Here is a 27,485-nt window from a genome sequence, read left to right as displayed (position 1 = left end):
TTTTGGTCCATATCAAAGACCTGATGACTATTTTAATAAATGAGTTTCCATCTTACTTTAAAGTAACCTTTTGTGGGGTGCCTGGGTGGCTCAGTCAGTTGAGCGTCCAACTTCAGCTCAGGTCATGATCTAACAGCTCGTGAGTCCAAGCCCTGCATCAGCTTCTGTGCTGACAGCTCGGAGCCTGGAGCCTGCTTCAGATTCTGTGTCTCCCTCTCTCTCTGCCCCTAACCCACTCGCATTCTATCTCTGTCTCTCTCAAAAACAAATGAACATTAAAAAAAATTTTTATTCAGTAACCTTTTGTGAGCTGCCTCTATATCAAAGACCTGATGTCTATTTTAATAAATGAGTTTCCAGCTTACTTTAAAGTAACCTTTTGTGGGCTGCCTCTATAAAAAGCTTCCTTACAATTGCACCAAAAGGCATAAAATACCTAGGAATAAATCTCACCAAATAAATTTCACCAAAGAGATGAAAAATCTACACACTGAAAACTAAATAAAGCTTATGAAAGAAATTGAAGAAGACACAAAAAAATAGAAAAAGATTCCTTGCTCCTGGATAGGAAGAACAAATATTGTTAAAACATCGATACTACCCAAACCAATCTACATATTCAATGCAATCCCTATCAAAATAACACCAGCATTCTTCACAGAGCTACAACAAATAATGCTAAAATTTGCATGGAACCAGAAAAGACCCTGAATAGCCAAAGCAATCTTGAAAAAGAAAACCAAAGCAGGAGGCATCACAATCCCAGACTTCAAGCTATACTACAAAGCTGTAATCATCAAAACAGTATGGTACTGGCACAAGAACAGACACTCAGATCAATGGAACAGAATAGAGAACCCAGAAATGGACCCACAAACGTATGGCCAACTAATCTTTGACAAAGCAGGAAATAATGTCCAACGGAATAAAGACAGTCTCTTCAGCAAGTGGTGCTGGGAAAACTGGACAGCGACATGCAGAAGAATGAACCTGGACCACTTTCTTACACCGTACACAAAAATAAACTAAAAATGGATGAAAGACGTAAATGTAAGACAGGAAGCCATCAAAATCCTCCAGGAGAAAGCAGGCAAAAACCTCTTTGATCTTGGCCGTGGCACCTTCTTACTCAACATGTCTCTGAAGACAAGGGAAGCAAAAGCAAAAACGAACTACTGGGACCTCATCAAAATAAAAAGCTTCTGCACAGTGAAGCAAACAATCAGCAAAACTAAAAGGCAACCACTGGAATGGGAGAAGATATTTGCAAACGACGTATCAGATAAAGGGTTAGTATCCAAAATCTATAAAGAACTTATCAGACTCAACATCCAAAAAGCCAATAATCCAGTGAAGAAATGGGCAAAAGACATGAATAGACACTTCTCCAAAGAAGACATCCAGATGGCCAACCGACACATGAAAAAATGCTCAACATCACTCATCAGGGAAATACAAATCAAAACCACAATGAGATATCTTACACCTGTCAGAGTGGCTAAAATTAACAATTCAGGCAACAACAGATGTTGGCGAGGATGCGGAGAAAGAGGATCTCTATTGCATTGTTGGTGGGAATGCAAGCTGGTGTAGCCATTCTGGAAAACAGTCTGGAGGCTCCTCAAAAAATTAAAAATAGAACTACCCTATGACCCAGCAATTGCACTACTAGGTATTTATCCAAGGGATACAGGTGTGCTGTTTCAAAGGAACATATGCATCCCAATTGTTATAGCAGCACTATCAACTATAGCCAAAGTATGGAAAGAGCCCAAATGTCTATCAATGGATGAATGGATAAAGAAGAAGTGGTATGTGTATATATACATATATATATATACACAATGGAGTATTACTCAGCAATCAAAAAGAATGAAATCTTGCCATTTGCAACTATGTGAATGGAACTGGAGGGTATTATGCTAAGCGCAATTAGTCAGAGAAAGACAAATATCATATGACTTCATTCATATGAGGACTTTAAGACACAGAACAGATGAACATAAGGTAAGGGAAGCAAAAATTATATAAAAACAAGGAGGGGGACAAAACATAAGAGACTCTTAAATATGGAGAACAAACAGAGGATTACCGGAGGGGTTGTGGGGGGCGGAATGTGCTACATGGGTAAGGGGCATTAAGGAATATACTCCTGAAATCATTGTTGAACTATATGCTAATTTGGATGTAAATTAAAAAAAATAAAATTAATAAAAAAAAAAGAAAAGAAAAAAAGCTTCCTGTGTAGTCTGTCCCCATTTTAATATGATATTACACCTTGATATCTAGGTTTGATTATCCAGGGTTCCATAGCCCAGCATCATCAAACCACATATATTCAGTAGTATTTAAACTCAAGTTAGCCATTCATAATTATTAATAAAATTTAGTGTTTCCTGATAAACTTACCACAGTAAACCCATATTTGTATCCTGAAATAGAAACTTGGCTTAAAGTGAAGTATAAGAACTAAACTCAATGACCTTAGGCTACCTAGCAATCACGAGAGTTACTCTAGAGAAAAAATTTATTCTGTGAGTTTAAACCTATAACATTGAAAGAAATTTCTGCCCCAACAAGTTCTCTTATTTTGTATTTTAGAAATATAAAATCAAAGGCAAAACAAAACAAAAAATTCCCCCAGATATCTACACATAGACAGTCTATGATATATTAGCTACGGCAAACTCCAGCCACCACTCCTTTTGAATAATCTTAAGTAGGTTAAACATACTTAGATGGAATCTAGGAATGCCCAGTCAGGATTTCTACTTCCATATTTCTTTCATTAGAAATCAATGAGTCTCCAAGTGGTTCTGGAAGCAAAGCAAGTGCGCCTAGAATAACCAACAGCAATAAATCCTATTCCTTCTTCTCTTCGAATTTGTTCCCACCATCTCTTCCTTTCATCTCTAATTAATCTTATCCTCCTTCATCCATAACCAGTCACTATATAGTGACAATGGACTTTAAAAAATGATCTACTTAGGGGCGCCTGGGTGGCGCAGTCGGTTAAGCGTCCGACTTCAGCCAGGTCACGATCTCGCGGTCCGTGAGTTCGAGCCCCGCGTCAGGCTCTGGGCAGATGGCTCGGAGCCTGGAGCCTGTTTCCGATTCTGTGTCTCCCTCTCTCTCTGCCCCTCCCCCGTTCATGCTCTGTCTCTCTCTGTCCCAAAAATAAATAAAAAAAAAAAAAAAAAAAAACGTTGAAAAAAAAATTAAAAAAAAAAAAAAATGATCTACTTAGAAAGTGTGACAGTTTCCAGAGTTCTGGCTATTTCTAACAGAAACTAGCTAATCATTACTTAGTGGGTAACAGAGATCCCTAAAGTAAGTAGTTCTTTATAACTTAAAAGTTTTTAAGGGATTTGGGGGGGGGGGAGTGTCTAGTACCCAGATACACTGTTCTAGTCACTTAACTATAAGATGCTTCAGATTTTATTAGGAAAGATGCTAGCAGTTCATTTTTTAAAAATATACACACACAGACAGACATACACAGAAGAAATTGTGTTTAGTTTCATTTATTAAGATAATACTTCCAAGTTTTGTATAGAGTGACTTGTAATTCTTTATAACAAAAATAATTTTTCAATCATAGTCATTATTAAAGCCTTGATTTTCACAAAACCTATCCCCCTGAAAACCACATAATTAAAGCTTATAATCATTTTTGCATTTGACATTTGGCTTTTATTAATCCAACAGAGACATCTAACATTTTCATGTGCTAGAATTTAAGATGAAGGTCAAGTGTCAAACCTTTTCAGTTCAAAATAATTTTGTTTTTATAAAACAATCATGCTTCCACAGTATTTAGCTTTACATTTTCTTTAACTGGCCAAGTGAAATACAACAGAAAATTCAACAAGCACTGGTTGCATGGACTAATAGCGTTTTTCCTTTTTGCATGAAATAATACTTGAGGAACTAAGTAGAAACGACTCTAAACTATTTTGTGCAGACGAATTTAAATACACCAGAGGCTTTTTCATCATTCAACTTATTTACATTGAGTTGGAACTCACCCAAATAATTTGGATAGTCCTAATTGAAGAAAATGTTGAAGTTCAGGCAAAGGAAAGAAGGGGAATCATAAGAACACATTGTGATAATAAATCTCAAATTTCTGCAGCATAGCTCTACCATTTTGCTTTGTAGTTTTTTCTTATTATGTTTATTTGTTGTTTTTGTTTTTTGATAAATGGCTATGATTGGATGGATTGATTTGAGACCTGAAGTCATCCTCACCTTTATAAGGATTTAAAGGGGAAAAAAAAGTCATACAAATAATACTTCAAATGTCCAGTTGTTTTATCAACTTAGATTTCATGTTATCTCATAGGTGTATTTTTCTCAGTGAATTTTAGTGAAAATAACATTTGAGAAAGTAATGGTATCTGGTTCTCAAAAGTCCTATGTAAAACTTGCAGTCTTCAAGAATGTACCCCAAATTTGTAGCATTGGGGTGAGGGTCAGGTCAGTGAGTCCTCATCCTCTGATTCCACAAGCATGTAAACAGTTTTTGCTGCTTATCCATAAAATGATAAATTTATAAGCAATAGCCACTTGAGTCAGCTTGAACACGTTTAGGAAGAACAAATGGCTTTGCTAAAGATAGCCATTCTTGTGTTTGAGAGTTAATTACTCATAAGGGTCTAATTTTACCAGGAAAACTGTAGAAGTTCTTTTACTTTCTCTAGATGAGTGAACAGCAAAGTAAATGTAGTCCATGAATTTCAGACAATCTGGAAAGATAATTAATTGCTGCTTAACAAAAGACCATGAGCCAATTCCAAAAAATCTTCTTGAAGTCCATAATTTATAGCCATAAAAGCATCCTAATGTAAATTAATTTAACTTCATGCCTAATGAATCCAAACATTAAATAGAAAATCTTCCCATTTGATAAACACTTCTAAATATTAGGAATATATGCATATTAAGGAAATGTGTGGAAAAAAAAATTTTTTTTTTGCTTTTCTGTATTATCCAATGTTTAACTATGAGCATGTATAACTTTGGAAATAAGGAGGAAGTTGTTTTTAATTAAGAAGGTACACACAGTTGCAATTCATTACTTGTTACGGCTATCTAACATTCACTTTCTAGTCAAATGTGTTCTAACTCCATGATTCTCACACAATGCTCACTATCAGTATTAATTTTCCATAAAATTACTTTTTTCCTCCTGATATGGTTGTCTGAGGTACTACTTCTTCATGGAGACTGCAAAGCTCCAGCCACCTGACTCCTACTACAAATCTATTACTGGAAAAAAAAAAAACTGAATTAGTGATTTCAAGAAGAAAAAACAACTGTAGGCTCTAACCCTGTCTGTAACATTTCCCAGTCACATGACCTTGGAAAATGTTCTAGATCTCTCAGCTGCAGCTGCTGCTAGAAATAACAACTACTTTACCTGGTTTTCATGGGGGCCAAATTCATTGTTGTCTATAAAACATTACAAATGCACCTTATTATATGCTTCTTGATGTAAATTACTTGGCTTCAGTTTAAATTTCAGAGCACTAGAGGTTATTATTATTGGGATTATAATCATAGTAATAGCTAACATTAATAGAGTTTTACCAGAGACCTGCAAAATGCTAGATATTTCACATACGTTATTTTATCTGATCCTTACAAAAGTGCAAGAGAGAAGTCCTAGAATTATCTCCCTCTTATAGATGAGTAACTGAGGCTGAGGGAGTTTAAATAATTTGCCTAAAGAAGAGTTAGAATTGCAAAATAAGACTGTGATACCAAAGCTTACACTTGTATCAAATGTGCCATATTAGGACCAATTTAAAAAGGAAAAAAAAAAAAAAAAAACAGCTTACACTCAGCTATAACAGCAAAAGCACAAACAACAGTAGAAAACAACAAAGTGGACATCATAAAAATTAAAGAGCTTGGGGTGCCTGGGTGGCTCAGTTGGTTAAGTGTCTGACTCTTGGTTTTGGTTCAGGTCATGATCTCATGGTTCATGGGTTCAAGCCCCACACTGGGCTCTGCAGTAACAGAATGGGGCCTGCTTAGGATTCTCTCTTTCCCTCTCTCTCTGCTCCTCCTTCACTCGTGCCGTCTCTGTCTCTCTCAAAATAAATAAGGTTTAAAACAATTAAAATTAAAAACTTATGCTTCAAAAGATACTGTCAAGAAAGTGGGAAACCCAAAGAATGGGAGAAAAAATTTGCAAATCATATTATCTGATAAAAGTTTTATCCAAAATAGTTAGGGACTATTATAACTCAATAATAAAAAGATAACCCAATTTAGTCAGAGGCATAGGATCTGAATAGACATTTCTCAAAAAAAAGATACAAAAACACCCAAAAGCAAATGAAAGAATTCCCAACCTTATTCGCCATTGGGGAAACGTAAATCAAAACCACAATGAGATACCGCCTCACACCCACTAGGAAGGCAATAATAAAAAAGACAGGTATTAATAAGTGTTGAAAAGGATTGGAAAAATTAGAGCCTTCATACCCGGCAGTGGAGATGTAAATGATGCGGGCACTTTGAAAAAACAGTCTGAAAGGTCCTCAGACCATGAAACATAAAGTGATCATATGATCTAGCAATTCCACTTGCTGGTATATGCCCAGGAGAAATGAAAATGTGTGCCTATGCAAAAAATTGTACACAAATGTTCATAGAAGCCTTTTTTATAACAGGCAAAAAAGTAGAAATAATCCAAATATCATCTGCCGAATGGATAAATGTATATTCCTACAACTAGAATATAATTCAGAGATAAAAAGGGATGATGTACTGACACATACTACAATATGGATGAATTTTGATAACACCACACACTGTTCCACTTATATGAAAGTATGAAATAGGTAAATCTATAGACACTGAAAGTGGATTAGCAGCTGCCTAGAGCGGGGTGGGGTGGGGGGAAGAGAATGACTGCTTATGGGTGTGGATTTTCTTTTTAGGGTGAAGCAAGTATTTTATTTATTTTTTGTTTGTTTATTTATTTTGAGAAAGAGACAGCACGAGTGGGGGAGGGGCAGAGAAAGAATCTCAAGTAGGCTCTGCCCTGTCAGCTCAGAGCCCAATGTGGGGCTCGAACTCATGAACAGTGAGATCATGACCTGAGCTGAAATCAAGAGTCAGACACTTAAGTGACTGAGCCACCTGGGTGCTCCATGATGAAAGTATTTTAAAGTTGATAGTGACAGTTCCACATCTCTTCCAAAATCATTGAACTGAATACTTTAAATAGGAAAACTGGTATGTGAATTATCTCAATAAAGCTGGTTATTAAGAAAAACAGCATACAGAAATTTGTCAGTGTTGATTTTGAAAAGTTTTACTACATTTTATTTTTACCCCTAGAATGCATGAAATGCAAATCCTTATTATGGTGACTTTGACACTCTAAGACCTTTCAAATAAGGGTGTGCCTGGATGGCTACCGCAAGTGACCATGAGAGGATATAAGGATTGGTCACATGCATCATAAGTTGTGCAAATTCCTTTGTGAAAAATAAGTTGTGAAAAAGCTACCATGGCAATAGCAATGCAAAGAAACTGAGGAATGGGCACCACTGATGAAAAACCTCTTATACCAGTTCTACTAATTCACTCCCATGACTTGGATTTCAGGGACTTGAGCAATTGAGAGACAAGCAAGGCTACAAAAATTCCTACCCATCTTGAAAGACAGAGAAGAAACAAAGCATTGTGATTTATAGCCTCTGCCCATGTGCTTTTGAAAAGCAGCCTCAGAGTGGTATTCTAGGGTTTTCATTTAATTTTATTCTATCTGGACATGAAGCCACTAAAAAAAGCCACAAAATTTATCATCGCTGCAACTAGTGGCTAGAAAGATGGGATGATTAAGTGCCCTATAAAATTGCTGTATCCTGTATAAGTTCACTTTTAGGAGCTCTTTACTGAGAAAGACAAGTCATACCAATGCTCTCTCATTTCTGGGTTTTATTTCCATTGGCAATAAGAAATGTATTTGAAACCAAGAAAATAAGGAAGCAGGGAAATGTATTGGCCTTAAGATTTTACGGTAGAAATGCCACTGGGTCACTGGCTGGCATTTGTAAAAGCTTACAGAGAGAAACTTGTATGACTGTCAGAACCTCACCACTATTACTGTTATTTTAGACAATCGCATTCTGGAGAACAGAGCAGAAAAGTGGTTCCATGCCCAGTGGGAGCTGAGAAGGAAAGAAGGAAAACAAGTTATCTCTTCTTCTTTCTAAGGTACGAACAAAACATACTTCACATGAATGGTATATTAAGGATATCACCCACATGATGATATATTGATTTAACTTTGCTGGTATTTGTTTTATAATCATCCCATTTATCTGGTATTCCCTCCCTTTTTCTAGAACCCTGAATCTTTCATTGAAGCTCTTTGTTCACCTAGTTTGTTAGGACACCATGACTAGGAACCAAAATAAACAGTCTCTAATGAGCTTCTCCATTCTTCAGCCATAAAATATCCACATCCTTTCCAAGCCCTGGTTTTCACGCTAGAGTCAACTCAACATCTGGAATCAAAGGTATTTGATTTCTCTCTGTTAAAGTGTTTCTCACAGGCGTGGAGACGACACACCTCTCCTGAGGGCAGTAACCCTCTGAGAAGCTTTGGGCTGTGGAGTCAGCAATCTGTTTGGTACAAGCCGCCATAGGCAAAGCACAAGCTAACTCTCATGATCTCCAACACCCAAATCACTTAATGATCTCTCACGATGTGTACAAAAAATATCACTACTCACTAAATCCTCTCTGACACATGCTTGTTACTTACTGCCTTGAAGCAACTTTTCCCAAAATTAAAAAAAAAAATACAGTGTGATTCCAACCAACACGGTTTATTTGAAGATGTTTATTTATCTATTTTGCTTGATAGATGGAATGGTAAAATGGAGGTTGGAGGTGACCTTGAAAATGTTCGAAGATAAAGATTAAGAACTAATACTCCCAGGGCGATACTGAATCATGCTGCATCAGGAAGACAAAGTTGATGCTTTTTTAAAGTCAGTCATGATAAAGTTGGTCTCTAGGGTGCTGCTTGAAACCAATTAACCAGATAAATGGTCAGTCAAATCTTAAAATGCTTCTCATTTATCTTACCCTTCTCTTTAACTTGCTTATGTTGTCTGCTCTGTTACACTGCTATACTACTGTTACTCATGATTACTTCTCAGAATGATTCAAAGAGCAGCATGGCATTGGATTCAGACTTCCCAGCTTTGGATGATTTCCCATCTTCAAACTGTATGTGGAATTTGGCTATTGGTGGCATTTTAACCTGTTTTAATCTTCTGTTGCTATTATTTCACCCTTAGAAAGAAAATTGCAAATTATAGCATTGAGAGTAAATTTAATATTTTCTTCTCCCTTTTGGTGTCACATTGCATGACTCAAGATTTAAGTTTCATATATATATATAGATACATTTTTTTTTTTTTGAGAGAGAGAGACAGAGAGCAAGCAGAGGAGGGGCAGAGAGAGAGGGAGACACAGAATCCAAAGCAGACTCCAGGCTCTGAGCTATCAGCACAGAGCCTGATGCGGGGCTCAAACCCACAAATCTCAAGATCTGAGCCAAAGTCAGTCACTTAACCAACTGAGCCACCCAGGCGCCCCAAGATTTAAGTTTCAGATCCTGTTCCGAAGGTTGTGGAGTAATGCTAATGCTATTTTTCATTTTCGTGGAGCTTTGATGCTACTGGTAGGGACTCTGACAATAAAACTCCCGAGAGGTGAAGGGAGAAGGAAAGGTGGCTAGCTGAATCTTTCCCTGCTGTGAATCCCAGAAAAAGGGAGCATAACAGAGGCAGGACATGGAGATAACCAGTGGTTCAAGGTTGACCAAGGAAATTAAACTCTACTGTAAGAACCTTACTTTAAATCCCCTTCACTTATTATTTACATCTTTTTTTTTTCATATAAGCAACATGTGGGTAAAGGTCCATAAACATTATAAGTAGCTTTTTTCCCCCCAAGAGTAAAACACACAATAATAGAGGACTGAAATACTAACTGATCCTAATAAGCAATTTAAGAGTTCAAAATGGTCACCTTTACAATCAGGTCATTAAAAACAGAAATCATAAACACAAATCATGGTAGTTTAGTGAAAATCATTTTTATAAAGGCACTTACGAATTACCGTGATCTTAAAATGTCACACTCTCTTGCTTCCATACACACTTTAGGAAAATGAACTTGAAAGGAAATATTGAGCCAGATTCTCTTCCTTTTGAACTCAGCAGGAGTTCCCACTGGATGAAACCATTGGTAATTAGGGGGCTCTTAATTTTTAAAAGGATTCTCCCTGTCTAATCACTTAGCAGGGCTCTTTTTTGTGGGGGAGGGGGGTTGTACCAATACCAACTAAGTATCAGGTCACCCTGAAGAAAAATTAATAAATTCCTTGAAATAAAATCTGACTTCTATTCCCAAGAAACCTGAAATGCACTGAAATAGTTTCATATAAATTATGTATACGTGAGCCTCTCTGCAACCTAGGTTTAATTTCCCTCCTGTGTGCTCCATTCTCGCCTGTGTTTCTTCCACCTGAGCCATAGCCACAACTTGTCTATTTACTTGTCTGCCAATCTCTCACATCTCCAAACATACTTGACTTAAGCTCCATGAGGGCAAACACCTTTATAGATTCTTTATTTTACTGAGGTATCCCTCCTCCTGCTCCTATTGTACAGCATGGCACGTAACTGTCACTCAATTATTTTCAAAATTGTTAAATTAATGTTACCACATGATGCTTTGTTTGCTAGTTTGTTTTACTTATAAGATTAACTTCTTGATCAATGTAAGTGTAATATAAATCTTTGTATCTCCATTGCCTTCTCCAATGTTTAGGACTGGCCCAAAAAACTGAATAATGTGTTAACTACTCAAACTTTGTATATTTTTAGCCCATGTGATACTATCGCAAATACATGTTGCTCGGCCAATACTCCTGTTCAAATGTATTAAAAGCCAAAAACAGAGTCAAAACGTTTTTCAAGTCTATGGTAAATGTAATGCAAATGTCAGGGTGACTGTGCCCTCATATGACATAACTCACATGTTAGGGTTTGCTCAAGAACCATTCTTTAACAACAGTTCTGAGTCATAACTTAAAGCCAATAATACTAAAGTTTCTAGCCAAGATTATGTAATTCTCCTCAATAAGATATTTTCATATTTAACACCCTTCATTACCAAAACATTCTTCCAAATGTCTGACCTTCATTCTATTTATTGGAGATGTGCCAAAATTTTATAAATGGAAAGTCATTCTTTGTTCTACTCAAGAGCAAATGGTCCTTTTTATTTCACCCTCCTTGACGATTCCCATATCATGTCACTTGACATCTTCCGCATTGTCTCCATGTCATTTTACATACACTATAGATGAGATACACATAGCTTTTTAAAAGGTTCATAAACTAGTATAACTCCTTATATGTACTATATTTTACAGTTTCAAATTGCTTCTATAGTTCATTCTGTTTCTGAACACTGTTACTATTAGGAATTGAATTGTATTCCCCCCACCCAAAAAAAAAGATGTTTGAGTCTTAACTCCCAGTACCTCTGAATACGATCTTATTTGGTGATAGGATCTTTACAGAGCTGATCATGTTAAAATTAGTTCATTTAGAGTGAGCCCTAACCCAATATGATTGGTGTCCTTATTTTAAAAAGGATGTTTGGACATAGAGACAGGCATCCTGAGAGAATGCCATGTGAAGATGAGGGCACAGATCAAAGTGAGCATCTCCAAGTCAAAGAGTGTCAAAGAGTGCCAGCAAATCACCAGAAGCAGGGGGAGAAGTATGGAACAGATTCTCCCTCACAGCCTCAGAAGAAACCAAACTTGCTGACACATGGATCTCAGACTTCTAGGATTCAGAACTGTAAGACAAGAAATGTCTGTTATTTAAGCCACCCAGTTTTTGGTACTTTGTTACAGCAACCCAAGAAAACTAATACACTGGCACTCAGCAACAGAAAAACTCCATGTTAGGATGATGCATACAGAGGGTCACTGAACAAAGGTGATATCTGAGGATTTAAGATAAGGTTAAAAGTTGAAGAAAAAAGCCAATGGCACAGCACAGGCTGCAGATGTGGAACTGGACAGGTGCACTTGGGGGAAGGTGATCTCCATAATTCAGAGAAGATACTGGGCCTACTTCACAGAAGAGGGTTAAATTTAGAGAAGAGGCATTCTTTTTAGAGCCTAGGGGTGAAGATGAAAAAATATCAGTATAATAATCATGCTAATAATCATACTAATGACAGTCTTTACCATTTACTAATAACCTATTCTATGTCTGGTATTACTTGCTGTTGTTTAATACATGGAAAGTACTTATGTGTTAACTTAGAGTGTGTTTTTGGATGAGATTTATGTTTAAATCATGAGCTTTGGGGAAGGCAGATTGTCCTCTGTAACACTGGTGGGTCTTGTCCAATCAGCTGAAGGCCCAAAGAGAACAAAAGGCTGGCCTCCTGAAGCAAGAGAGAATTCTCCAGTGTACTGCCTTCAGAATAAAATGGGAACCTCAGCCCTCCTGGGTCTTCAGCTGCCAGCCCACCCTGAAGATTTTGCATGTGCCAGCCTTCATAATCACATGAGCCAATTCCTTATAATTTATTATACACACACACACACACACACACACACACACACACACACACACACACACACATATATATATCCCATTGGTCTGTTTCTCTGAGAACCCTAATACACATAGTAAACATTCAATTCAATGAATGTTAGATATCATAATAATGCTGAGGTGTGTTAAATGAGGATAACTGATTGTACTGATGAGCATAGGAATCATCATTGGAAGTTAAGTAAATTGCCCAAGATCACACTGTTAATAAGTCACAAAGTAAGGATTCCAGCCAGGTTTGTCTGATTCCAAAGTACATGCTTCTCCCACTATATATTGCCATCTAAGGGCTGACAATGAGGATTAGATACCAAATAGAATGTGAGACTATCTTCTCAGAGTATAGAGTGGATGAACTAAGGAACTCAAGGAAGGTCAAGAACAACCACCTTGGGGGAAACACTAGCTGAGTGGTTTTCAGACTGGCCTCACCATCTAGTATTCCCTAGAGATACTTCAAGGATTTCACCAGCTTTTGATTTGAGATGTCAATATTTTTAAGTGTTTTACTATTTTAAAAATAGAAACTAAAAATGTCACATATTTTCATATTATACTGTATTATATGACAATTTTAGTATACTGGATTCACCAAAACATTTTCCTGGACAGCCAAGCTGACTTAGTGTCCACTCTATAGGAAAGGTTTCCCTGACATCTCTTTGCACACATTGAAAAATATTACAATCTGTCATTGGTTATTTCCACACTGCGTAAGTGAGCATGTCACTGCAAACACATGTGGGCCAAGCTCAGTTAACAACTCACCACATCTCTGGCATACCTGCTCACACAAGGTATCATCCCAGAATAGAATTGTGCAATTTCCAGGGAATGATAACAGGCCACACAAGATATCATCATGGTTTTATAATACTTTATTCTGCTTACACATCTATATGGTGACATTGAGTATAAAATTCACCACTGAGGTGCCTGGGTGGCTCAGTTGGTTAAGTGTCCAATTCTTGGTTTCAGCTCAAGTCATGATCTCACAGTTCATGGGTTCAAGCCCTGCATCAGGCTCTGCACTGACAGCACAGAGCCTGCTTGGGATCCTCTCTCTCTCCCTCTCTCCCTGCCCCTTCCTTTCTCTCACTCTCTCAAAATAAATAAACAATTTTTTAAAAAACTCATCAATTTAGTACTAGCCTTCCCCAAAAAAGAAACACTACATTAAAATACAGTTTTTAAAGAAACTTTTAATATCATATACTTATTCAGACAATAACCTACCACTTTCTCCTTACTATCATAATTAAATTTTTCTTCTAACCCTTTTTGACATTCAGATCAAAAATATTCTTTTGACCCACTCTTGGCAAGTCACAGCTATGAAGAGGGTTACTGTGCCAAGCTGCATGCATAATGCCTTCACCTGTAGGACAGGCAGAATCATTTCAAGGCACAGTGATATGCTGACCTTGGACAACTTCTACTTTCATTAGAGTCTGGTTGACAAACTTCACACTAAATATTAACGGTTTCTTTCAAAACTAGATCACAGAGTAATCTTTCTCAAGAAATTTCAAGCAAGAAACTAAATTTAAGTTAACAGTCAACCCCGTGAGGGGCAACCAGTGCAAGTAATTCAATTGAGGTCACAGGAATATATACCTTCAATATATTGCTGAGTTTCCATACTACAATTCGTTCCTGGGCCTGATGTCTGACAAGCTTCCTTTGCCATCAGTTACAAGAGGCATCTCAATTTCAGAAACATAACACTGTGAAAAAGGCAAACATAGAGGACCAAGAAAATACTGCATAAATGTTATGTAATCATTTTAGCCCTTATCTGGGTGTAAGAAGTTAACTATATCTTTGTACTTATGGAAGACTTATCTTCTATCATCACTTTTATTTGTATATATTGCAGTTCCAAGGAAGATTTCATTTGGAAATTGGGATTCACTAACGAAAACATGTTTTTTTTTAAAAAAACTGCAACTAGGAAAATCCAAAACTTGTATATATACAAAGTATCAAAACATCAACTGAAAGAACCATCTGACAGGTGATGCTGCCTATTCCTTCAGTCCTAAGGTACAGAATAAGAGTAAACATAGAGAAAAAGATGACAAAAATGATGAACATCTAAGAATTGGTGATCACAGCAGGATCCCACCCAGGGTAGGTGGTGGTGAGGGGAACACTGAAGTCATTGAACCCAGAACACAGCTGAGGTCTAAAGTCGATAATAGGAAGAGTGGATGTAAAAACTCAACAGAAGGCCTGGAGCAGTAGTTTTAATGAAAAGGAAAATGACAGGAAGGTGGATTTGGAAAATGAGAAAAAAAAAAAGAAAAAAAAAAAAAAAGAAGGGTGATGGCTAGTACCTGGATGGAACAAATCAGGATAAGAAGCGCAGTCTGGTTTTGTACAACTGAGCTATTCCCATGTAACAGTGGTTGGCTATTGGCATGCTTTTGGCTGACCACATCTTTCACTCTTCAACTGGACATTTAGAATTTTAAAGGCCTCATTAACCTAAGACAATGCCCTTTCCTCCCCCTCCCCATCCTCTTTTTCATTCCCCACTACCCCAAGGAGCTTGTCACATGGATCTAAACAAAGCATCAGTGGAAAGGCATGTTCCTGGCACTTCCAAGAAGAACAGAGTCTAATGCATTATTTAAATATTTTTATAATGCTTGTATCAAAAAATAATAAATTTCAGAGACAAGAAAATTAAGAAAATCTATTTTAAAAATTAAGTGAAATTATAGCATTCGCCAATTTCATTCTAGACTTTTGGATAGTCTAGTGATGCACTGGTTAAGAGTAGCATTCTGGGGGCATCTGGGTGGCTCAGTTGGTTAAGCGTCAGACTTTGGCTCAGGTCATGATCTCACAGTTTGTGAATTTGAGTCCCGCATTGGGCTCTCTGCTCTCAGTGCAGAGCTGGCTTTGAATCTTCTGTTTCCCTCTCTCTCTGCCCCTCCCCTACTCGCACATCTCTTTCTCTCTCCCTCTCAAAAAAACAAACAAACAAACATCAAAAATAAATGTAAAAAAAAAAAGAGTAGAGTTCTGGATTTAGACCAATATAAATACACATCTTGACTTCACAGTAATTAGCTTAGTAATAGCTAGGTGACCTTGCATAAACTCTTTACAACCTTTCTAAACCACACATTTCTTACAAGTAGAATCTGTTTAGAATTGAAGAGCTCACTGAGGTAATACAGGCAATCCCTGGTACATGGAAAGTGCTCAGTAAATGTCAGCAGGTACTGGAAGACAAAACTACAGATTTCAGGAATTATAGAAGAGGAAATTCTGAATTCTGTGACACATTAAACTATGTGTTTCTATTGTTAATTTACTGAAAAATATGGTGAACTTTCAAAATTCCCTTCCTTGGACACTAAGGTTGAAAAAGAGGAATGTTGGGAGAGAGAAGGTTCATAGCACTGGGAGAAGATGGATTCACTTCCAAATCCCCCATCGTAGGATTATGTGGTGGAATCTATCATTTGTCCTCAACTCTAGTTTTTGTTGTTTTATTTTTTTCTTTTACTAAGGTTGAGAAGCAGGAGTTGGGCCATTTAAACCCATTTTCCTAAGACTGACATAATGGTTTACAGACTTCAGTAGGCAAAAAGAGTCACCTGGAATGTTGAAAAAAAATGAGGTTGCCCCCTCCCACGGATTTTGACTTAGTAGGGATGGAGTGGGATCTAGGAATCTGCATATTTGATGTGATATATATATATATATAATTTAATAAATTAATTAAATTAATAATTAATTTAATAATATATCAATCTTTTTTAAAGCAGGTAGATGGCAGACCATAGTTTGAGATGTACCTCCCGAAAGCTATAGAAATACTGTTAATGATGAAGAGCCTCCTCATTTTGAGAACATATGTATTTAGCTGAACAATTTATTTATCCTATTTCTAGTTAGATTTCCCTTTCAACAGAATAACTAAACTTTGATCAAATTTTCAGAAGCAGATTTGGTGGCTCATTGTGTTTTCATAATAATTTATACATATCTACTAATCCCAAAATTTGACTCTACTCTGCAGTAATAGGGGTTGGAGTGACAGAGTGCGACTTGGGAAAAACATGAGTTGTGTTGCTACCCTTAGCAACAGCAAAAACAATTGAATCAGAGTTCAAAAAATTGCCAAGTTAACACCTCAACGGATCCAAAGACTCTGCTCAAGGATTCAATCCAATATACATTTCTAAATGTAATCATCTTATCTTTATATCTCACAGGAAATATTTTTTAAAATTTTAAAGAACACATCAAACAATTTTTGTCAAGAAATTATATTGTTGACTTTATTTTATTATGTGAGATGATCCTTATTCAGTCAATTTTATAAATCAATAAAAAGCTTAAGTTCCCTTCATTGCATCATGGCCTTGGTGCTCTAAAGTGAAAAAAATTATCAATAAAAATATTAACATGAAAATTCTAATACAAGAAGAATAGTTAGAATGTATAATAAGTTTTGATATGTGTTCTAAGTTTTCAAAGTACTATATTCCTGGGACACTCTAGACACTCAATATTTATGTCAAATAAATGCATGCATTTGTGCATGAATGAATGACTGAAAATCACGTATGTATTTTAAATTTACCACTTTTACATTAATGAGTTCACTTCATAGTTGATTGTCTTTCTAGCTAATAAAATTCCATTACATGAAATGTATTCTAATGCTATTGTGATGGCTACCTCTGATCTTTAATTTCATCAGTTTTATAAACTCTTTAATATGTGAATAAAATTTTAGATCTCAGTGTAGGTGCATGTACATATGTATATATTTTTTACTTAAATTCCAGTTAGCATACAATGTAATATTAGTTTCAAGTGTACAATATAGTGATCTAACACTTCCATACATCAGTTAGTCATTGCTCATTAGGACAAGTACACTCCTTAGTCCCCATCACCTATTTAACCCATCCCTCCACAACCTCGCCTCTGGTAAGAGTCTGTTTCTTGGTCTGTCTCTCTCTTTTTGTGTGTGTGTGTATATATATATATATATATATATATAATGCTCTGAATTAACAGATTTATGTAAATACCTAATGTATGTTTTAATGATGTTGGTCCCAATGGACTCCATAATCAAATCATTATGGGGGATTTATTTGCTTTATGCCCTTTTGTTCACAGTGCATATATACAAGCTATACATTGACTTTTATCAATAAAAGAGAGTAGCCCTATTATATATTAAGTGAAAGGGGTAGAAATAAGGCTAATGTGAGTTTTTAGAAGCCGACCCTATCTTTGAGTTGAAAGGTATACGTGCTTTTTGGTAATACATATTTCATCAGCCTACTTATTAATTTTATTAAAAAAATGTATTCAGAGGTCCAAGACTTAAATGAATTAAAGGCCTTTTTTTTAAAAAAGACTAAATTGCAGTACATACAATTAGGAAGAAACTTTGGAAATAATCATTTTAATAACCTGGTTTAAAATTTAATTATCAGGGACCCTGAATACTAACATAAGATATGAAGAGAAAAATATTTTGAAGGAAAAGTCTATCTATGGCAAAGTTGGTTATTGTTGATCTTCTGAAGAAAAATGTTACTATACTAAGCCGGAATCTTTCTATAAAGTCCTGTAAACTACATAAGAAAGAAACAGATTTTCCTATTTTATATTATACTTCAGAACACATGGACTTGATAAAACTAATATTTTTATTCAAAATTAAACATTTTATCTTCAGAATACCAAAGTTTAAGTTCCATATCTACAAGTTTTTATATTTCCATCAAAAATCACATTTTAGCACTATATCCTTAAACTGAATTAGTCAAGTTTTAGTCAATTCAACAAGTATATTTTAAGGGCCTATTTATTATGCCAGGGAGTCAGACAGGTGCTTGGTACCAAAAAAATGGGTAAGAGGCTCGGCCTTGAAGGACACATCAAAAGATGCATATGCAAACAGGAAGTAAAGAAGAAATGGTCAATAGATTCCTAGAAGACAAAACAATTCTGAGAAATTAACTAACAGCTGCTAAGCTAATATTTTCCTCTTCTGAAAAGTCCATTTTGCATGTTTGTTTCACTTTTTAAAATTACTAAATTACTGAATAACAATAATGTTAATCACATATGACCCTTGAAAACATTTTCTAGATCTTTGAGTAATTTTAAAGCTGTATATTTTGAAGCTTATTGCAATTGACTTTAAAAAGAATATTTTGTGATGTGAAAACTATATGAAATTCAAATTTCAGTGCCCATAAATAAAGTTTTATAGAAACACAGCCATACCCATTTGTTTGCATATTGTCTCTGGTTACTTTCCCACACAATGGCAGAACCACACAGCCCACAGCGTTGAAAACTTACTATCTGGCCTTTTACAGAAAAAGTTTGCCAAACCCTGATCTAATGTAAAGCAATGAACTTTGGTTGAAAAAGTAAAGCTTTGTTATTGTAGCTTTATTTTCCAGAATTCCCAAAGATGTTTAAGATAAACAAAATGTGCAAATAAGCTTTCTATAAAGTTTCTCCAGGATGCTGCCTCTAGAAGTAGGACTGCTAACCCCCACTAGCAGGGGCTTCCTTTTCTTGTTCCCACAACCAACACTGGGCTCTAAAGTCTGGCCTCGAACTCCTTCTAAACACAGCTGTCAGTCCTCTGGGATTCTGCCCTTTTGGCTTAATTTTCACATGTTGATCTGACTGGCACCAGATTAAATTTTGTGGGGCCCTCTCTTAAGTTAAGAACTTCAAGTTAAGAACATCACTAGGCATTTGGGGGGTGGGTGTGGATTTAGTGGAAGCTCAGTAGGCAGTATTAGGAAAGAGAGCTCTGTGTATTTTAACAGACTCAAAGTTTTAACCTGAAACAATGATACCTAATCTTTTCCAGAGTAATGGGAATCTTTTATGAACACACACACAAAAATATTTCATGATAGTAGGTGTGCTCTTACGTATTTCATCACTGCAGATAATATCTGAAGCCCCAGCAGATTTTCATACCTCCTTCTTGAATGTCTAGGATCACAGAAATCAGATGTGTAAAAACTACTGCAAAAGGAGTGAAATTTGAATGGAGTAGGGTGAGAGCACTTCAGACGTCATTGGTGGGTTTGGAGGGCGCAGGGTAGTAGGAGAGTTTTAAGTAGAATTTCTTTTTTTTTAATGTTTATTTATTTATTTTGAGAGAGAGAGTGCACACACACACACACACACACACACACACACACGAGCACGGGAAGGGCAGAGAGAGGGAGAAAGAGAATCCTAAGCATGTGCTATTAGCGTAGAGCCTGATGCAGGGCTTCATCCTACAACCCTGGGACCATGACCTGAGCTGAAATCAAAAGTCCAATGCTCAACCGAGTGAGCCACCCGGTACTCCTAGAATTTCTAAGTAGATCTTAACTTGTGTGTTTCCATAACACAGCTAATTACTCCTGACACACTCTCGAGGGGACTCCATAGCACAATAAAGCCAAACAAGCAGCCACTTCAAATCCTTGCCTGGACACCACCCTGGACTTTACTGAACAGCGTGAGGGCAGTATTTATCATTCTGTCACCTGAGACATCTTAATCTTGCTTACCTCAAGCTAGAAAACACTTTTAATATATTTTCAAATAACTATATTACCTGGTCTTGAGCTGTATGCATCATTTCCTTTTTAACCTTAAAGAGAAGCCTAGGGTCCACTTGGCCTCCACCCCGACCCCAAGCCTTCTCCAAATCAATCTCACCCACAATCGTCATCATCACGCACCAAATGTCTTTCAAATCCATGTTTCTATCCCTAGAGCTCACCATTTCCTTGGCAAAACTGCAACAACTTTTTACTAGTCATGTCACTCCTCTGCTTGAAATCCATGGCTTTTCACTTCCAATATGATAAAACCCAAACAAAGCTCACCAAGCCCCTTAGAACCAGGCCCTTGCTAGAGTTTCAAGACCCATCTCCCACAAATCTGTCACACATGTTATGCTCCAGTCACAGGGAATGTTTCCGTATTCTTTGAAGGTGTCTTGCTCACTCTTGCTGCCAGTCCTCTACAAAGTCTGCTGCTTCTGTGTTTACATTTTTCCTAACCCATCCCCACCCTCCCTGGATAATCTTGTTTAGGTGTCAATTCAAGAATCACTTCTCTAAGTGACTTCCTTAACCAGCTTTAGACTGGATTAGATGCCCCATAGAGTGTTTCTATAAGCCCTTGAGACTCTGGGTTTCAGAGATTTCATTCCACAAAGGCAGCACCAATTTCTTTCTTGTCCATCTCAACTTTATTAATGCCCTGCGTAGAATACACCAGATGGTGAATCAATGAATTAGGGCATTCTCCAAGCTCTCCTGAATCATGACCTTCAAAGAAGTACTGATTCAACTCCTTGAGGCAGACTATGGGAGATTTCTCTGATCATATCAGAGTAAAGCCCAGTTTCAGGGCTGAGAATCCTAACAATAAGATCTTTAAATCATTACTTTATCTCACGAGCAAAGAACTAGCAAGCAGGGTTCCCCAAGAAAGGCTAAGTCCTGGCCATAAAGGGACACAAGAAAAATCTGACAGAATAATTATTCGGAGTGTTAAAACTCTATCCACAGCCCTGTTTTCATTGACCCCTTTTTATGAGAATGATGGTGCATTACAAGACTACCGAATGTCTTCAATCTATAGTATCTGTAAGTCTCCAAGGTTGATCGCTGTGAAATCATTATCATCACAAAGAACTATCTATTGGCGTGCCTGGGTGGCTCAGTCAGTTGGGCGTCTGACTTCAGCTCAGGTCTTGATCTTGCAGTTTGTGACTTGGAGTCCCGCATGCTGACAGTTCAGAGCCTGGAGCCTGCTTCAGATCTGTCTCCCTTTCTCTCTGTGCCCCTCCCCAGCACGTGTGCATGCACTCTCTCTCTCAAAAATTAATAAACGTTAACAATTTTTTAAAAAAGAACTATTTATTAAACCACTACATGCAAGAGTCTTAAAATGGTCTGAATGCTATATTAAACGACTCATGGAAGGCCCTGACATCCAGGACTTTCCAATTTGAAATAGTCACTGTTAAAAGACTTATTACTGTTAAAAGACAGTTATTACTGTTAAAAGACAGTAATAAGCTAATAGAGCTGCAAAGAGAATAGCAAGCTTGACAAGCCTTGCCACTTGGAAACAGCTGTGAAAGTCAAATCTTTCAGAGCTCTAGAAGAAATACATTCATTCCCCACACCAAGCAATCTAACTGAATTTTTACAGGTTTCTTGCTAAAAGAAGCCTGAGCTCCTTTCTCACACAAAGCTCAATAGTAAAGGCACTTTGTAATGCTAATTTCCCTCTTAAACAACTACCAGGTAAATTCGTCAGAGCTGATGAGAAACACCTGAAATAGTAATGTTTTGCTCTGTAATAAGGCACCCAACATATTTTACAAATTAAACATTCAGTCAAGGTCCATGATCAGACTCCATCATTATCTGTTTTCCCCCCTTGACCTCATTGCATCTCAGGGATTTTGTTCCAGGGAAGTGCTCTACACAGATGCGTCAGGAATCAGTGGAATCAAAATTGCCAAAATTGCTGCTGAGTCAGAGGTGTTTTTAAAAATATGACAAACAACATATAGCTGCATGCTAAATGGTTAACACCCTTCCCTGACGGTTTTGCAATCCTATACTTATATCATAGCTGTATCACACTGAAATTACAGGTTCCTGTGAGACAACACTAGCAGTAATAATACATATTAGAATGGGGCTCATTTACGGGTCTTTTAAACAAGTTTGAACATTTATACCTTGAATATTATCTTACTAAGTCCTACTTCCTCCCACAAAACATAAATGTAAAACTGAAAAACCATGATTTCCCTAGTGTATTAGTTGGCTCTGAGGGATATTTTGGTTGTCACATCAAACATAAAATATTGATGAAGGAGTTAAGAAAAATAGATTCCACTTCTCTCTTTAACAAAGAATTGAACATTAAAGCTACACCATCTCCTATGTGTTATGTGTATAAGAATACTCCTAGAGTGCCAATAATTTGAACCAGCATACAAAAACTATTGAAATACACTTCAAAACCAAGGAGGAATTTTTAAACTAGCAAAATTAACTAAAAGAAACTTGAATTGTATATATATATATATGTTTTATATGTTAAAATACATATAATTACAATTTTGGTCCTATCATGCAAAAGAGACACTGAGAATTCTGAAAGTTAAATCAAAATTGACACATATCCCAGGTTGGAAAATCTGAACTGTATCATAAAACATGATCAGCAAAAGGTGTTTAGATACAAAGGAAGATTAAGTGTAGGGAGTCAACATTTGTCAGTGTTCAGGCAACAGTGTCCAAGGGAAAGGGGCCTCTGTTCCAACAGTGTTCTCCTTCAGTTCCTACAGGAGACAAAGCCAAGAAAGTACATGGAAACCCCGGGTTGTCCTCCCTGGATGACATTTGTGGACTGACTAAATGGGCTCATGTCATTTAGGCCTTCATGGCAGATGTACAACTCAATAGAAATTGTGCATCTCATATTGGCCTTTGTTTCATGCATCCACTTCTTTCGGTTCAAATAGTCTAAGCTTTGTCTGAGAGGCAAACCTGAGATAATGCATGTGTATTGAGTAGGATAGGACTAGACCTTTGTTTGAGCGGCCAACTGGTCTCTCTTGGTAGCAGTTCTATGAATACCCACCAACAAAATGCAAAAATATTTATGACTGCCATAATTTTAGATTCCCATCTGCCTTACAAACAAGTAATGAAATGTAAATATAAAATCACTGTAATGGATTTTTTTTACAATGTGCTATAATTTATGTAATCAAACAAGTATGGCCCTCTTCAAAACTGTCTTCATGGTTCTTTCATTATAAACTTATTGTAATTATGCTTCTGTTGCTCAAATACTTAATGTCTTTAAGTCTTGCAATACATATTTAAAAAAATTTTTTTTAATGTTTATTTTTGAGACAGAGGGAGACAGAGCATGAGTGGGGGAGGGGCAGAGAGGGAGGGAGACACAGAATCTGAAACAGGCTCCAGGCTCTGAGCTGTCAGCACAGAGCCCGACGCGGGGCTCGAACCCACGGACCGTGAGATCATGACCTGAGCTGAAGTCGGACGCTTAACCAACTGAGTCACCCAGGCGCCCCTGCAATACATATTTTTGAATGATACCTAAACATAAGTAGCACTTGGCTGTTAACAAAGCAAATTATGATGAAGAATCTTTATACTTTCAGGGTGGACTTGATTTTGAGATATAGTCAAGTCATTGATAAGCATGTTCAAGTGAGCAGTGTGGGTAATAGGACTATTAACCTAATGGAAGCTATGACTAGAAATAATGGCTAAAAAGTAATGAAGCTACTATATACCCATGAGAAGAAACTTGTATTGCTGTTTTTAACGGTAATTTCATAAAAAGAATCCAAAAGTATTTTGATCAATGGCAGAATGTTTAGAATTCAAGAGCTTGGTTTTCACTGGTAGCTATTTTGATTCACCACACCCATTCTAAAAAGTAAATTATAGTTTATTTGTTTAAAAGCCTCTTATAAATTTGTGTTTAATTGTTACAAAAGTATCTCAAATAATCTTATTATTAACCTGAGACTTATGTAATTCTTGGCCTTCAATCCTAATATTACTGTATTTATTCTTTGGTCTTATTTGAGACTTCTCTGTGGAGTTTATCAGGAGCCCCACTCAGTTTCGTAAGAATCTGTGGCATTGTACACTTGGATTCTGTGGGGCTCTGACAATTCCTCAAGCATAGATCTAGACTCCTGGTATGGATGCCATGACTAAAATTCAAGATACTTAAAACATCAGATGTCTTTCACATTTTGTACTGGGTGTAAAGCCCATGCAAAATTAAGACAGTACTTAAATTTATCCCAAACTTTATTAGCTTCTTCAATAATAAAACCTAAACAATGAAAGAGAAATTTAATATGATCTATAACCCAGACCATCATAACCTTACTTTGATGACTCTGAAAATGAAAGGATCATATTCAGAAAGTTACATTCTAAAACATTTAACAACCTTATGATATAAAAATATGATTTTTTCCACGTATATCTAATAAGGGCATGCTAGATGAGATTTTACCTAAATTAAATTTTCATCCAGGCCCATTCTTACAAAGTGTCACAAAGTTATATTCAACAAAGCATTGAGGATCTTATATAAACAAAGTACTTGATATTGTAATGAATGTAAAAATATGATAATAGCTAAACATGTACTGGGCTAAGCTCTTTACATGCATTTTCTCAACTGATTAACCCCTATAACATAGGTCCTATTTAGTCTCCAAGTTTTAAAGGTCAAGTCACACAAACACAAAGATGGTAAAGGACTTGCCTCAGGTCACACAGCAGAATCTAAACAATTTGAATCTAAAGTCTAACGCCTTGATCACTAAACACTATTAGCTACCCCAATGCAGAAAATAAATTTCTTACTCTTTCAGAATTAAAACTGAGAAGAAAGTTTATAAATCACTGCTATTCTAGGTGATTGTCAGTTCCTATAAATAGTAGGAACTTAACTTTTTAAAACACACCTCTTCTTAGAGCCATTTATTATGAAATAGTTTGGAGAACAGGAATGAGTATGCTCTTAATCTTAGTAGCCATTATAATACATTTTTTAAACAAATCAACCAGAGCTTTTTTTTTTTGAAACTATACTAAAATTTATAAGATGATCAATAAAAAAAAATACTTTGTAGATCAAGTGATCTAATTTAAATCAACAATGTGCTAATTAAAAGTTCCTTAGTACCTAGAAGCATCCAAAGGATATTTATTTTTCTGAAAACTTCATTTTTAGACTGATTGGCACTTACGTTGCTCAATATGCTCTACTAAAAAGTCTACAGTTTATGTCAAGTAGCATTCTGATTTTGTAAGTAGTAGGAAAATAAATCCTACTTTTTATAGATGGAGTAACAAAGGGTGCTGAAAACATAAATACAGAAGGTAATTCTAAAGAGTAAAGTCCTTCTTTCCTGCCCACAGGAAGGTGCTTTACTTCAATGGACAATGGCCTTTCCTTAGCACGTGAGCTCCATGCTTACTGCACATGCAGAGAATAAAACATAGAAAGATATGAAAGCTCCTTTCCCACACTCACATATGGGCATATTTATATTTGGCTTTTCTGATACCTAAGTATGCTGATTCATTGGATAAGTATGAGTCAAGTAATATTCCGCGAGAGCTGTACCTATTCATTCATTCACACAGTATAACAGGAACAAAGTAGACACGATATCCAAAGAACACTTCAAATTTAAAATGCTACATCTAATTACACTTTGCCTAAGACTCTGAACTTAGACTCTGTTTTTAAAAATATCACTAGACGAAGTTTGCAAGCTTTTATGGCTCATCACTTGCCAAGTAGGATAAGAGTATAATTTATTACACGTCAGTTGGGTATAACTTCAGTATCTAGTCCCGTGGCTTCACTTTTTCATGATAATTCTAACACCCTCCCCCCTCCTTTAAAAATGTATAACTTGTAGACTTGACTTTTTTAAGAAAGATACTTCAAAGGATTTGCCTTCATCCTTAAAAGAATAATGGAATTGTGGCCAACACTTGTTAGACTTATTCAGTATCATAACAATAAAAACCTGATTTAAGCTCGTATCACCCACTTGACCCTTCTCCCCTAAAAAAAAAAAAAGTTCAAATTTGAGTCAACGAATGTTTTCTGCGCACCTGCTATAAGTAAACATGGCGCTTGCAATATGTATGCTAAAAGACATCTAAGTTTCCAAGGCATGATGAAGTGGGGGAAACAAGGGACCAAACTTAAGTATTTCTTATCAACAAGTTTTTAACTCATTCATTTCTTAGAAAAACCTTAGAGAACAGTTGCACAGTAGCACATGGGGGCTTGAGAGTAGACTTCCAGGTGCAAGTAGTTCAGCCTTCAAAGTTAAGCTAAAGCTCTGCTTCCAAACAACTGGCTTCAGTTCATTCTTTAATCTCCTAACGTTTTCTATTTTATTCACAAAATCCACGTTCTCCTCCAAAACAATGAATGACAGCGCATCTTTCAAACAAACAAACAAAAACAAAAAACCTATCCCTCTTTCCCCAAAACCCAGCCCATACACACGCCCTCTGCTTTCGTGGGCACGTGTCCTTCCGAAATTCTGCAGGACACCCCCCCTCACCTGAAAAAAAGTTTGGAGAGGACGCTGGCCTTTTCCAGAGGCGACCTCTGCATGGTCTCTGCGCGCGTCGGGGTCCCTGCTGGGGCAGGCTGGGCTCCAGCTCCTAATGCCAAACGCCCTACTCTTCTGGCGCAGGCTGCTCGCCCCTTTTTCTCTGACCCGCAGTGATGTCATTTGCTTCCAACTCCCCCCACCCACCGCTACCCCACACACCTCCCCTTTCCTGTCTCCTTCCCCCGCCTCCCCTGCCCAGGTTAAAGACTGTGCGCTGCCTGGTCCAGCCCCCAATTTGCCCCAGCCGCTTCCTCCACCTTCTGCGCTCCCCGAGCGCTCCTTCTTCTCGTCTCCTTCCCTCCTCGGCTGCCCCGCGCCTCCCGTGGCCCATTCTCCCAGCCGGGCTCCCTCGCGCGCGCTCCTTCCAGGCCCGCGTGCGTACCGTGCAGCCCCAGCCCGGCCCGCAAGCGGGGGCCTGTCGCGGCCGCCCTCCGTGTCCGGCCTCCGACGCCCGACGGGAGCAGAACCGTCCCCCGGGCAGCCTCCGGCACCCTCCTCCGCGCCAGGTTCCGCGGGACGCGGGGCGTGCGGCCGACAACTTCCGAGCC

At 37.2% G+C, this 27,485-nt stretch overlaps 1 protein-coding gene across 1 annotated transcript in view; it reads right to left on the bottom strand.

Moving 5' to 3' along the window:
- Window positions 1-27,056, bottom strand: part of CFTR (CF transmembrane conductance regulator) — a 182,542-nt gene extending 155,486 nt beyond the window's left edge. Inside the window, exon 1 of the mRNA XM_007089169.3 lies at window positions 26,884-27,056. Within this exon, the coding sequence (XP_007089231.1) occupies window positions 26,884-26,936 (53 nt within the window). The 5' untranslated portion in view covers window positions 26,937-27,056. The remainder of the gene's footprint in view (window positions 1-26,883) is intronic.
- Between the last annotated feature and the right edge of the window lie 429 nt (window positions 27,057-27,485).

The sequence above is a fragment of the Panthera tigris genome, chromosome A2 (assembly GCF_018350195.1).
Source record: "Panthera tigris isolate Pti1 chromosome A2, P.tigris_Pti1_mat1.1, whole genome shotgun sequence".
NCBI classification, from domain to species: Eukaryota; Metazoa; Chordata; class Mammalia; order Carnivora; family Felidae; genus Panthera; species Panthera tigris.
Note: the sequence above shows the minus strand (reverse complement) of the source record. Positions and strands in the feature narration are given on the sequence as shown.